The 15,253-nt window shown below is 42.8% G+C and overlaps 1 protein-coding gene across 1 annotated transcript in view; it reads right to left on the reverse strand.

Annotated features, from left to right (window-relative positions):
- OGDHL (oxoglutarate dehydrogenase like) overlaps positions 1-15,253 on the reverse strand; it is a 67,559-nt gene that overhangs the window by 6,638 nt on the left and 45,668 nt on the right. Inside the window, 3 exon segments of the mRNA XM_033148784.1 lie at positions 231-302; positions 1,146-1,324; positions 14,846-14,973. Of these exon segments, the coding sequence (XP_033004675.1) occupies positions 231-302; positions 1,146-1,324; positions 14,846-14,973 (379 nt within the window).

Here is a 15,253-nt window from a genome sequence, read left to right on the forward strand (position 1 = left end):
CTCTAGTGTCAGGGACTGTGCTAAGGAGGGCTGCACTGAGGAGGAATGGTGGGAGCCTCCCCCATTTTCAATGTTCTGTTGAAAGCCACCCAGAGTGGCTGGGGAAACCCAGCCAGATGGGCGGGGTAGAAATAAATTATTATTATTATTATTAGTAGTAGTAGTAGTAGTAGTAGCAGTGATGCCTGAAGAGAGATGATTGGGTAGGAAGGAAAAATAGATATACTTACTGGAAAGACATCAGGATCATCATTACACATCTGAAGGAATCTCTCTGGCCTGGCTGAAGAATGCTCTGGTCCCTGAGAATGACATCATGTAAAGAAAAACAAGTTGGCATGCCTTGGAAGAATCTAGATCCTAAATATAATTGTCATTAATTTCTTGTTTGATAGAAGTGGCTGTGTGTGGCCTTTATAACCGTCCTCTCTGACATAGGTTTCATAGATGGCTGACTATAACATGTTTATTGTATAAATGGAGCACCTTGTAAGTGCACACTATTACTCAGATGTTGAACCTCATTGAATGCAGTGGAATTTATTTCCAAGTACAAATGCACAGGATTAACCACTAGGTAAAAGGTAAAGGACCCCTGGACGGTTAAGTCCAGTCAAAGGTGACTAGGGTTATGGTGCTCATCTCACTTTTCAGGCAAAGGGAGCTGGCGTTTGTCCACAGGCAGCTTTCTGGGTCATGTGGCCAGTATGACTAAACTGCTTCTGGTGCAACGGAGCACTGTGACAGAAACCAGAGTGCGCGGAAACACCATTTACCTTCCCACCACACCAGTACCTATTTATCTACTTGCACTGGAGTGCTTTCAAACTGCTAGGTTGGCAGGAGCTGGGACCAAAGCAACAGGAACTCACCCCGTCATGGGGATTTGAATTGCTGACCTTCTGATCGGCAAGCCCAAGAGGCTCAGTGGTTTAGACCACAGCTCCTTTTACCTTTACCTAACCACTATATGCGTTTTGGGGAGCTATTCTCTCTTTCAGTCATTACACGTTTGTTCTTTGGGAAATACCCATTGATACACGTCAGTAACAGCAATTCCTTCTTCCTATTTAAATAAATATTAGAGATATCTGTGAAATTAGTTGCACACAGGGAACTATTATTCTGATCCATGGAAGCCCTACCATTCCTTCCATTCCATGAGGCAAAAGCAGGACAATCCCATTGTGACGAACCCACTTAGCCTGTCCCGAGCTGATAAATTGATCGATGATGCACTGTGCTGTATTGTGGAAGTCACCAAACTGAGCCTCCCAGCACACAAGGGCATTGGGACTTGACATAGCAAAGCCAAGTTCAAAACCTAAGGGGAGGGGGAAGAGGAATATATGATCAATACACACTATATTCTGTTATGACTATACAAAATGTATTGAGAATAAATTCTGAAGATGAATTACAGAATGGCATTACAGAATGAAGTAAATTAGGACTATGCCTCTTATGCACCCAAGAATTACAGTAGAAACTTTCAGTATATACGAATATACAAAACATCTCTGTCAAAAACTGATTCAATACAACTTTGTGCATCTCAATCTTTGGAACCATCACAAATGCCTAATGAAAAGGAAAAATGAGGCCTAAGAAAACCATATTCTGCAATAAAAAAGCAAATACCAGAATGGCTTGGGTAGCATTTCAAAAATTTGGAGTGGTTGTGGCAAGATAGTTTGTGCCACTTCCATTATACTTAACATGTTATAGCTTACAGCACAGTGATGTTGCAATATTTCCAAAAATCTGACATACAGCAAACACAACTGGGTCCATCTGGAATGTTATGTGGGATTCTTGTAGGAAGCGAATGAAATTTTCACCTCTGTGTAGTTTGTATGTCTTCTGGATGACCATATAGCAAAATCTTACTTCTGTGGTAGGAATTAGGGCATTAAATAACGGGTAAAAATGGAACACGAATTTACTATAATCTAAAGTATCATAGTTCTTGCCCAGCAACTCAGCTAAGGCAGATTGACGGTAAATTGTTTTAATAGCTGTAATCACAATGCTGCTTTGTTGTGCTGTTTCAAAATACAAGATTTCAAGCAGAGCCAGAGAGTTCATAGAAACATAATTAAATATATTAACCTAGTTTCTCTTTTAATGACCCACCTTGACTCCAGGGTATTATTTATTTTACTGCTTCCAGCTAATAGTGCCTGTTAGACAAAATGCCTATTCCCCCCCTGTTTGCCCCTCATGTTACCCCCTTTCCCAGGATCATTTGCATTTAAATAGGTCATTGGATTGGCATGAGGACAAATATTCCTGCAGCAACTTTAAATGATGCCATGTAGCCCTAATCATCAACATACATCAGATGGACTGATGTTAAGTGAGAAGAATGATCTATAATTTACTGGTATGATATCTAGAAATGCATTGCACCCTGTAGGAGACCTTTGTATGAAGCTACTGAGGCAAATCACGTACTCTTAAGGAATCTGGAAAAGGCAGTCTCTGGTTCCTTCTTTTGTTGGGGCATGCGATCCATTCAAATGGATTTAAAAAAACACAGTCCTGCCCTCAAAGAAGATCTATATACATGTTTATAGGGCTGCTATACATCTGTAATTTCCCAGACGTAGATGGGACTTGGCAGTCGGAAACAGCTTCTGGGGGGGAAATCGCCTCAATGTCCGGGAAACTCCGGACATATGGCAACCCATGTTGGGAGTGTAGATTTTGGTGAATTTCCTTTAAAATAACTCAAAAACATTGGGCCAAAAAAAAAAAAGCTCAACAAGTTTTGTGTCCAGATTTTCACTTTTTGAAATCTGGCAACCCTGTTTTACACCTTTGAGGCATTTTAGATCTAATCCACGGATAAATATGTGCAAATGGCACCTTACTGAATGGTTACCCAGCATGCCATATGAATCCCTGTTCTCAAGAGAGGTTAAATACCATCACCAGCTGTGTGGCCAGTCAGCTGGCAAAAGCAATATTCATTCTTGACTATTTGCTTCCAGGATTGTTAAGAATGGCGACTCTTGCTCTTTTCCTGGATGTGAGGTATGCACTCAAGTAATGGTGGGTGCCGATGCCACAACAGCACTGGTAGATAACTCAAGAATAGGAATTCAATAATATTGCCCTATGCAGTTTCTAGCAAGAAGGGTGTTGGGTTGAGGTTCCCTGATCTCTCAGATAAGCTCTCTGAATATATCACATTACCTGCTCCTATCCAAACCGCCAAAGCATTTCAGGAAGAGGAGGACAAGCAGATTTGCAGATAGGCTTAATAGTATTACGTAGCACTTAAAACAAGATTGTTCCTTTCAACAACAACAAAAAATTACACTGTTTAAAATAAACATTTAGATATATTCTTTTTTTAAAAAAAAAAATCATCTGATGAGGCTGTGCTTTGAAACATGTTGTATTTATCTGTATGGTCCTTAAAATAAACAGAGTGCTGCACAAAGAATTAAAAAAAAACCTTACAATTTAAGTACTGTGAAAATGAAAGAGAGAAGGGGAGACTGGGCAGATTTGGAAATTATAAATGAAACCTTCTTTGCACATTCTAAAGTATCAAACTTTCATAAAGGTTTGCTAAAGGGCTGGAACCCTTCACCCTGTGTCCCTCGAGGCTTCCTGCTCCTCCCAAATTATATTGTTTAATGGTTTCCTCTTTTTTGGTGAGGCAGCTGCCTTTTTCTGGTGGGTGTTGCCTGTTTTTTGGTCCATATGTTGTTTGGGATGGGTGTATGCATTTCGTCTGTTTGGGGGAGATTTTGAGCATCACCAATTTCCATTCTGTGAAACGAGTACCTTGGGATATCTACAATGGTTTTAGATTGTGCGCCCAGGCTCAAAATTGTTGGGGACCCCAATACAAAGTTTAAGGTGCTGTTTTTGAGTCTATGGTAAAAATAAAGCAGGGAAATGTTTGCAAATAACCATAAGGTATTGGATGTTCTCCAGAATATTGAATTTGCACTCAGTCAAACCCTGCACTCCTTATTGGCACTTCATATGGAATTGTGTGAAGAAAAGAGAGTTCCACGTAGTCACATTACTAGAAGGCAGTAGCTGCTTGGCCCTGTCTTAAAGGTGGGAATCTGTCAAGGAAATTTCTCATCAGGAGAATACAAGAAAGGGAAAAGCATGGATTGTGAAAAGGAAACCAGGATATTGAACGGAAAAGACAGTAGTTAGTCAATAGTGAAACAAGAGTTAAGGAATGGCTCAGTTGGTAGAGCATGAGACTCTTAAGACTCAGGGTTGTGGGTTCGAGCCCCACATGGGGGGGGGGGAGATTCCTGCATTACAGGGGGTTGGGCTGGATGATCCTTGGGATCCCTTCCAACTGTCCAATTCCATGAATCTGTGATCAAGCATAAGGGATTCAGATGAGGAAGGGTGGAAATAGGTTCGTTAGCTAGGTTAGATTAGAACGCAATGGACAGCACAGAAGCTGAAATGGGTTTGCAGGAAATGTGAAAGAGGGGTAAAAGTCTGGGGTAGCAACCTTTATCAAACTGTATAATTGACAGACATTTATTTATTGAAGCCATTGGAAGCATGCAACAGCATCTGGTAAATGTAAGTCCTAAGGGAACACTTTTGCAGCTGCATTTTGCAGGCTTGTTTTTCAGGATTTGTTTTTCTGAAGACATGAAGACTGAAAACTTACAGGTACATTATAAAATACAACCACAACTCCATAAAATGAAAGAAATACCTTTCATTACTTAGTTGAAGCCTTCAGTTCTTCCAGCTAGTAAAAGTTTTCATCATACTTGCGTGAATCAAAAAGTTCGAATGTTCAACATGTCTTCTTTTTCTGGTTCACATGCTGTTAGTTTGTTTTTCATTACTGATTTTAAATTGTGTTTTAAATGCCCTTTGTCCAATTAACCTACGCAGTTGTATTATAAACTGCACTGTTGCATGCCCCACTGAGCGTCTCTGAGCAGAGAAAGCAGCTTAGAGATACAATTAAATAAAATTGGTTGGGAAAAACCATTTTTTTGCTGAACAAGCTAGCCAGGACTGGCAGCTGAAAGGTAGAGCTGGATGTGACATTTGACAAGACAAAAGCCGAAGTGTGTGGAATATACAATTGGCTGCTGAAATGTAGATCTAGTTATGTGAACAAGGTTACTAAGAAACTATTTTATTAAATTTTAGTCACTGTGTTGTGAAAGAAGCCTTTTCCCTTTCTGTAAAATTACCGTTCCCATCTCCATGTCACTATACCATATTTTTCGCTCCATAAGAGACACTTTTTTTCTCCTAAAAAGTAAGGGGAAATATCTGTGCGTCTTATGGAGCAAATGGTGGTCCCTGGAGCTGAATTGCCCAGGGGCCAAAAGAGGATCAAGCTTTTTATTTTACAAAGAGAAAAGGGGGTGTTGAAAGGACCCCGCTGAGCAACTGAGCAGCAAGAGATCGGGAAAGAGATAAGAGTCCCCTGCTCAGCTCCCTTTCAGCCCCACCCTCTTGCCCAGGCCTCCATTGTTGAATGTGCTGCAGAGGGAGGTTGTTTGTTTCCCCAGCGACATGTGACTGGCTGATTAGATTATCTGTCTGGAAACTGTAGGAAAGGCTCCCTTTCCTTTAGAAGCTGCAGAAATGTGAGTTGAACCCCATAAAAACGGGGCTTTTCCTCTTTGCTTTTCCCCCTTTGCAAAAAAAAAAAAGGCTGCAAAACTTTTAGCTGATCCTCAAAAAAAACAGGGTTTTTCCCTTTGCAAAAAAGCTGCAAAACTTTTAGCTGATCCTCAAAAAACCAGGGCTTTTGGAGGAGGAAAACCAGAAAAATATTTTTTTTCTTGTTTCCTCCTCTAAAAACGAGGTGCGCCCTATGGTCCGGTGCACCCTATGGCGCGAAAAATATGGTACATGCATAAGTCTGAGACTTGAAGTAATTGCAGTTTCACAATTACTGAGGGTAGCTGCGCATATTACATCTGTTTTAAGAATTACTTATGTGCTGCGGTATTATTTTCAGTGCTATTTTCAACAAGTGTGATGTTTTGAGTTGTCCTAAATCTAAGTGTGCATTTGTGATTTCTGTATTTCAAAAACAAAACTACAAACTATGACCTATAATTATGGAAAATACTTTGAAAGCTGACAATTCAGAATCTAACAATCTACTCAGAACTCTGTATCTAAGGGTCTATTCACGAGCAACATCATAGCAAAGGTGCTTCTTGGGACCCGACCCTCTGCCTTTGAAAGCCTTATAAGAAGCAGATTCAGGGAGGGACTGAGAGGGACTTATAGGACCAAGGTGATATTCTGGGTACTGCCAGGCAGGGGCGTCGCTAGGGAGGGGCGGTAGGGGCGGTATGCCCCCAGTGACAGGGTGAGCAGCGGCGGGTGGGGGTGTCAAGCGGCGGCCCCTCCCGTCACTCCCACGCGCCGCCGCTCCCTCCGTCACCCCGGGAGCAGCAGCGCTGCACGGACGGGGTGACCGGTGGTGCGTGGGGAGTGGTGGGAGGGGCCGCCGCTTGACACCCCCACCCGCCGCTGCTCACCCTGCTCACCGCCGCTCGCTCCGTCGCCGTGGGAGCAGCAGCGCACAGTGTGTGCGGTGCTGCTGCTCCTGGGGCGACGGAACGAACGGCGGCAAAAGGGAAAGGGGGGAGCAAACGGGCGCTTTTCTCCCCTTTCGGCTGCTTAAACGCGCCAGCTTTGCTTCTCCCCCCCCCCTTTCGGCCGCCCCTTTCAGCGCTGGCTGGGCTGCGGAGCCGAAAGGGGCGGCCGAAGGGGGGGGGGAGAAGCAAACAGGCGCGTTTAAGCAGCCGAAAGGGGAGAAAAGCGCCCGTTTGCTTCCCCCCCCCTTTTCATTTTCGGACGCTTCTTTCGGCGCTGGCTGGGCTGCGCCTCTGCAGCCCAGCCGGCACCGAAAGAAGCGACCGAAAGGGGAGAAAAGCGCCCGTTTGCTTTCCCCCCCTTTTCACTTTCGGACGAAAGAAGCGTCCGAAAATGAAAAGGGGGGGGGAAGCAAACGGGCGCTTTTCTCCCCTTTCGGTCGCTTCTTTCGGTGCCGGCTGGGCTGCAGAGGCGCAGCCCAGCCAGCGCCGAAAGAAGCGTCCAAAAGGGAAAGGGGGGGAGCAAACGGCCGCTTAAACGCGCCTGTTTGCTTCTCCCCCCCCCTTTCGGCCGCCCCTTTGGGCACCAAAAGGGAGAGAAAAGGAAGCAAAGCTGGCGCGTTCAAGCGCCCGCTTTGCTTTCCTTTTTTCCCCCTGCGGGGGCATCCCCAGGGGCGTGGCATCGCGCTGTGCACGTGCGTCATGACGTCATGACGCATGCACATGCCGCAATGCCCCGCCCCCAGGGGTGCCTCTTGGCTTGCCGCCCCTGGCAGCCAGGGGGCTAGAAACGCCCCTGCTGCCAGGAGATGTAATGTTATTAATGTAATCTTGTTATATTTATAGTGCTGAAACCATTCTAATGATGGTTGATTCTGAAATGTTTTCCCGATTCCTTTGTGGTAAGCCGCTTTGAGCACGATTCTCTTTGCGGAAAAGCGACATACAAATAAAATGATGACGATACTCAAAACCCATAGAAATTACAATTTCAATTATCTATGCAATCTATTATCTGTCAAATTTATTATAATCAGGTAGCTGGAGTAATTTTCCCCCCAAGAGTACCATTTGCAAATATATGAGGCAACCTAGGGAGAAGTTATTAATAAGCAAAGAATGAAGTCCCCAGACTCCGTTTCTAGCTGTGATAAGAATTTGCATTCATACCTTTAATTAGGAAAGTTTTGTGAACTCTGAAACTCCTGCTGACCAAAGGAGGGCAACCTGGCTCTTGATATGCTCTGCACACAGTAGGCTACCACTTCAAACCCACCAGCAAGCAGTCACTGACAGGTCTCATGTACTTGTCATTTGTGATTTATACTATGGGGACTGGAGAAGGGAGCCAAGGGTAATGCGCCTGTGGGAATCTGAGGTCTGGTTTTTTCACAGACTGTACTGTATATCAATATGGGCAACGCAAGCTTGACAACAAGGAGGTCCACCACCATTATAACACTGCAGCCATATGCATCATAATTAAAACGTGTATTTTGTACCTGTAGATTTCTACAAAATCCACTCAAATGCATACAGTTACTGCCCTACATCAAGGATGTGGGGGTCTTTTTTTCTATCAAGCATCACTGTTCTACAGAAGAAGAAATCAATCCTGAGCCACACACAAGTATTCCACTAATTGTCTTTATTGAGTGGATTGTAGGCTTAAAAAAAAATGTAGTTTGTATAAGACAGGTACAAATATCTTCTGGAAATGTAAAGAAAAAGAAGGCACCTTTTATCGTATGTGGTGGTCTTGTAAGGTAACAAAAGCATTCTGGGAAATGATATACAGTGAGTTGAAAAAAATGTTCAAACTAACTTTTATTTATTTATTTTAAAAAGAGGCTTTTCTACTAAGAATTGTAGGTGCTGACATTCCAAAGGAGCAGAAAAGACTTTTTATGTACATGATGACAGCGGCACGGATGTTGCTAGCCCAGAGATGGAAAGAAGAGAAAGTCCCAACCAGAGAAGAATGGCAAATTAAACTGTTGGATTATGCCAAAATGGCAAAACTGACCGGGAAGCTCAGGGACCAAGAAGACCAAAACTTTAACAAAGAGTGGGGAAATGTTATAATTTATCTTGGAGACCACTGTAAGCAGATGAAAATGTTAGCAGGATTGCAATAACACTTGCAATGTAGCAAATACTATGGACACAATGCAGTGATATAAAATATGGACTACTGAATAATATGCAGTTGAAAGGGTTGACAATAGGACCCAAGGCAGGGAAGGTGGGAAGTACAGATATTCAGAGGAATCTTTAAATATTAAGGTGTATGATTGTATTGTCATATTTTCATACTTGCAAAATCAAATAAAAATTATTTTTAAAAAATCTAGTCTGAATACAGTAAATAAACAGAAATGCCATACAATAAGATTGTGTCTTGCATATATTTGACTTACGCAGATTCTGCTTTACACTCTTGGCTGCAGCGTCTTGGTTTATTGAGGGAAAGACCCTTCAAAAGCAAAGAGCCAAGGAAAAAAGCCCTCCTTTAAGTGGTGTTCCTGCCACTTCTCCGCAAGGAACATCCTCAAGTACAGGGGAGAAGTGGGTGGAGCCGGGAGAACAGGGGCGCCCCACCAGCATCTGCTGGGAGGGGGCTTCCCCTTGGGATCTCAGGGGATTTGTGGAGGGTGGAGAGAAGGAAGGATGGCAGGGACAGGAGAAAGCAAACTTGGGTAAGCCACTTGGCATGGCTTCTCTTCCCCTGCCTCACACTCATCGCCCCTGCCTTGGTCTCTTCCAGTGTGGTGTAGTGGTTAAGAGCGGTAGACTCATAATCTGGGGAACTGGGTTCGCGTCTCCGCTCCTCCACATGCAGCTGCTGGGTGACCTTGGACTAGTCACACTTCTCTGAAGTCTCTCAGCCCCACTCACCTCACAGAGTGTTTGTTGTGGGGGAGGAAGGGAAAGGAGAATGTTAGCTGCTTTGAGACTCCTTCGGGTAGTGATAAAGTGGGATATCAAATCCAAACTCTTCTTCTTCTTCCCTCTTCCTGCTCCTCCACAGTCCCAGAGCTAGAGGTTGATGCATGTGTATGGCAGCAGAGGTTTTGTGGCTGCCCCCCTTGACGTTGGTCAAACACTGCGGGCTCCGGCTGACCGGGGAAAGTTTCTGTTCTCCCAGCTTAGCTGGCTTTGGCCCACTCACCGGAAGGAAGCTGCCTGTTCAGTAGGGAAGGGCACTGCCAATTCCAGCAGGGTGCGGCAGCAGTGGTGTTGCGATTGCTCTCCAGACAAGAAGCTGACGGCAAGGAAAGTGTGGTCTGAGTCAGCCCCACAGCAAGCATTTAGAGTTACCAAAGGGGAAAAGAGAGAGGTGGCAGTCTAGTGCCCCAGCTGGGCTGGAAAGCAGCAATCCAGGGAGTCTAAGGCTCCTGGACTATAAGTAACTTTGCGTATCCGCACTCTGCCCAGAACCTAACCCTTGGATAAGACGCAATCTCATTGTACCTAGGGGGACAGAACTGAGACTTTAAAATAAAAATGAAATGATGCCTAACACTATTGAGTGATCAGGTGGTGCTGGTTATTGGGCGCTAGCAGGTAAGTTGTCCCCCCAACACAAACATTTTTAGTAGGATTTAGTTCCAGGTAAACTAGGCTTACCTGTCCATACACACATACCACCAATGTATTGTTTCGTCCTTAATGTCACCTCCCACCGTGCTCTGGTCCATGGGGTCACGAAGAGTCAGACATGACTGAACGACTGAACAACAACAACAAACTAGGTTAGGATTGCCATTTCTTTGCTTAACTCAGTGCACGTTTACACAGAAGTAATTAGACTGCATTGAAATGGGACTTGTTCCCGAGGAAGTGTATGTAGGATCACAGCATGCAATGTGGGTTTTCATTACAGATATTGAAAAATGGGGATGGGGAAGGTTCTTCCAGGACGGAGACAGAAACCTTTGCTTGTTACTACCATGAAGAGAGCCTTGCTAACTCTCCATTTTTCTTTCATGTCTTTGTCCTGCCACTTTTATTATTATTACATTATTTCTTTATTAAATCTGTGATCTCATGATGGGTGGAGCAAGCAGAACTCCCGGTTGGTGGTGACTGTCATAGTGAGTACCACATGGGAGGTAATGGGATGGTTGAGCCACTGTCTAACACTGCCAGCTCTGCATACCTTTGGACTCTTGGCTCAGGATTTCCCCCTCTGTTTCCCCCCAAGGCCAGTCTTGGTCCAGAGCTCCTTTCTTCAACAGCACTGTTCAACTTCCTCCCAGACACCACTGGAACAAGTCCTTGCTTTTTACACTGGCTTGGCCTTGACAAACTGCTTTACCCACCAACCTCAATGTTCAAGGGGTCTCTCAAAATTCCTGGAACAGAAATTAATTCAAAGTTGGAGGTGCATCCCCACCCTCAGGTTGGAGGTTTCCCCCAGTCCTGTGCTAGATGTCTATCAGAAGAGGCTGCGAGTGAGGGCGAAATGAAAACTTTGCAACCCAGAGTAACATTCTCGATGCCAAATATGCTGAATAGTCTGAATATGTGCAGGAATGTGGCACTTATCATGCCCATACATGAATGCACAGACAGACTTCATTTGCAGAGGATGTGAATCTTTATGTGCTATCCTGATGCTAATTGTATTCAAGACATTCAGCCAGATCTTGATGAAGGTATGTCAATAAACTGCTTCGGTTTCTGTGGTGCTAAACTCCGTGAAGAACCCATCTGTAAACTGCAGCACATGTTCTATGTTTCCATCTGCCAAAAAGTTAGAAAACACGACATACTGGCTTTCTAACCTTTCATTCAAGGCATCTGCACTACTGACTCTGACAGAGATTCATACACTTTCATGCTATTAATGCTCATTTCCAACAAGATAAATTCATTTTTAAAAAAACCATTCTAATTGTCACGCTGTGTCATCATCTGCTGAAATAGTGAAAATCTTTTGTAACTCTTCTTGCAAGTTCCCTAAGGTATTCTTTAAATAAAGGGAGAAGCTAAATAGGCTTTCCTGGATAGGTTTGAGTTCAATTCTATTTTTAAACAAGCATTCAAAGACTTTTTCTACAGATTGGGTGACATGGATGAGAAAACACCCAAGATGGCTCATTTGTTCAAGCCTTATTCACACACATGCTACTATATTAGAATAGGGAAATCTGGCTTTGTCAATATAAAAATGGAAACTCAATTTAATCTCAGTCAATTTAACCTCATGTCTACTGAAGTATACATAGGATGAAAGATTTCAATACTTATATTCTGGCTAGTCTTAAAGATTGCCCTGTAGATTTAAATTGCGTCTTCAAACTGACAATACATTAATTCCTTTCTCCTAACTCTAGTATAACAGCACACTGTCAAGAACCACTAAATTAAGCAGTACCTTTAAAAGACAGGCTAACAGCTGCTTTCTCCCTTATGATTTCCAGTGATAGGGCAGGTCTCCCAAGTCGTAAATAATTCCACAATGCAGGAATGTGTCCTTGACGTTACAGGAACAGTTTTAAGAAACAATTCCACATGTGAAAGTCACTTTTGGCAATTGTTCTCAACCCAGTTATTCCAAAAAGAGGGGCTGGAACCCCACGAAACAAAAATCTAAAACAAACATATTTTAGTTTGACCTTCAGGTGGGAAGTGACATTAAGGATGAAACAATACATTGGTGGTATGAACTATTGGTAGGAACTGATAGTTTACAAAGAAGGAAGCCATTTCTGGATCATGATGGGTTTAACTAACAGATAAGTACACTTTATTTTAAAAAAATTGGGGTTTTATAAGCGATGCAATCCCATCAGGTGAGTGTTCTTTAGTAGAAAACCTCTAAAGGTGGAGCCCAATGATGGTACAAATATTATGTTGCAAATATGCTTGGAGAACTTCAGATAACAGAATCATCAGATGAGGAAACAGTGATCAGCCCAATTCTTGGTGCCTCCCCTCTCATCTTTGTTTTCATGTGTCACTCTGACAGACAGAGGTGTTGAGAAGCAGCGTCAGCTTGCACTTCAAATTATGCTATCTCTCCCCCTTCTCCCTGACAGCAAGTTGTGTGACTGTCAGAAAGAGCAAGAGTCTTTCAATTAAAATTAATTAAGCTGCAGTTTAATGCAACATGATTTGTCATTAGTCAAGAGTTCTCAGGCTGGGAGTTACAACAAATAACAAAACACCCATAGTGCTTTGAAATGGCAATGTAGCACTTGATTTACTGAAATGTCTCCTTCACTTTTTTGAACAGATCTCCTCTTATATTTCTCAATGAAGACCAATAAGGAGGTGACTGCCATTAGGTTTTAAGATTCTTTCTAACAGTAATCGCGGAAGGGGAAAAAATGGTTGCATTTTCAATATGGGGAAGAAAACTAAAATGGTAAGCTATGTTTTTGTGGCTTTAGCTAGATGTTTCCCGGGCAGTTTGCCACACATGTTTAAAAAGGAGCAGCTGCTATTCAGCATGGGCAAGTCGATGACTGGCAAAATACAAGGCTGGCACTGTCTACAGAATCCCCATCATTAAAATTACAAAATAGGTGATGTAGCCAGTTTACAGTGAAGGAATGCAAGCTAAACAGGATGTTTTTTCTCCATTATCTTTAACATAATTCTTCCTTTTCCCAAAAAAATGCTCTTTTACATTGCAGAGTATCTAGACTGCAGTGGATTTATCCCTGTGGCAAATTAGTCCAGCAAGAATAACATTTTAGTAGAACTATTATACACTTGGTGCTCTTTAGTGGTTCAATAATAACTCAGCACTGACTCGCAGCTCTGAACAGGTGCCAGCTCCCTGCTTGTGCACCTGCCAGAAAAACAATTTGAAGCTTCATCATGCAGGGCTATTCAATTCATTTTTACTTAATTAGCTGCAATCTAAGACACTAATGGGAATTCCTAAAATGACAGAATCATTTTGCTTGTTTACGCAAATGGAAGTTCAAGTTCAGGGCTTAATTCTTCTCTCTCTTTTTGGAGTTGTGCTTACTTGTGTTTATGATGGGATGCATTTAGAAAACAAAATGAAAGATAGTATATAAAACATGAAGCAGGAATTTCTGGATCAGATGCTATTGGTCTATACGCATATTGGAACATTAATAATCTCTCTCTCTTTCAAAGTGGGAATTCTCAAAAATGTTGCCTCACAGTCAAATGTCCTTCCCTAATTACTATTTAAAATGACTTGCAATCAGAAGGAATGCAGAGAGTTCATTTCCCCAACCTTCAACAATAAAGAAACCCGTGCTAAAGTGAATGAAAAATTTCAAGAGTTTTTAATTCGTGTGGAGCCCAATATTGACAAGCATATTGCAAAAATAATCCATTTGCTTGTTTATCCGAAAAGTGAGGTTACTGTTTTAAAAAATAAAGACAAAGGTCCAAGTGTATAGATTCGGATACACTCAAAGCACTGCTGACCCTAATAAGCGAAGCTACTGTACTTTTTCATCTATAAGACGCATCCATGTATAAGACATTTTGGGGGAGTAAAATTAAAGAAAATTGGGGGAGATGGCCCAGAGTTGTCACCCAATTGACAAGCACTAACAATTGCAAGCAATGCACACCAAATTGACAAAGCAGCAGCCAATCCAAAGCATCCCTTGCCGCATCCGCAAATAACCCACCCACTTGACAAAGCAGCAGCCAATCCAAAGCACCCCTCGCCGCATCCGCAAATAACCCACCCACTTGACAAAGCAGCAGCCAATAAAAAGCAGCCCTTGCAGCAGACACCATTCACCCACCCAACCACAAGATCCTGCTGGCGGCTGCAACCAATCACCCATCCCCCCTCTGCACTATCCATGTATAAGACATGGAGAGACCTATGGAGAGACCTGGTCTGAATAGAGATATTGGATTCATGTCCCATTATACATACTGAAGCTAATTTTGGTCATCTATCCCTTTAAAAATCCCTTGCCCTTCCCTGTGGAACCAACTGCCGTAACAGTCATCAACAGTTATAAGGTTGAAGCCACCTCTGCTTGAGAGTATCTGACGAAGTGTGCATTACACGCAAAAGCTCATACCTCGAAAGCTTATATTTAGTTGATCTTTAAGGTGCCACTGGAATGATTAAAAAAGATTTTTTCATCTTTCATCTTATTATTTATCATGTATAAGACAACCCCCCCCCAAAAAAATTTAAACTTTATTTTAGAGTAAAAAAAAACCTCGTCTAATACACGGGAAAGTATGGTATGTAGTTCTATGTAATCTCGAGGTACTCAAGTAACCCAATAAAAAACTGCCAAACTTACCCAATACCCCATATTCTGAAAGGGAGCTATTGCATACGGTGTAAGGGGCTTGCTGCTCCCACAGATGATTCATAGGAACACAGGTCCCCTTGTCAACATCTTGATCATGGAGCACATGGTGGCGATGGCTACAAAGATTTTTAAAAACACAATGACGTTTTAAGAAAAGATCTTTTTAGAAAAGAAAACTGTGGCAAGAGCACACACAGAACACTTTTCGAATGTTCAGAGTTCTTCGGAATTATTACAACAATCATCCAGCAAGGCAGCTCGGTATTATAGCCATTTGCAGTCTGAGGACTGAGACTGGGAGATGGTGTTAGCCCCAAAATGGAAAGCGAGGGAGGTCCCAACTAAAGAAGAATGGCAACTTAAACTGATGGAATATGCACAGCTTGCAGACCTAAC

This window comes from Lacerta agilis, chromosome 5 (genome assembly GCF_009819535.1).
Source record: "Lacerta agilis isolate rLacAgi1 chromosome 5, rLacAgi1.pri, whole genome shotgun sequence".
In the NCBI taxonomy this organism is placed as follows: domain Eukaryota; kingdom Metazoa; phylum Chordata; class Lepidosauria; order Squamata; family Lacertidae; genus Lacerta; species Lacerta agilis.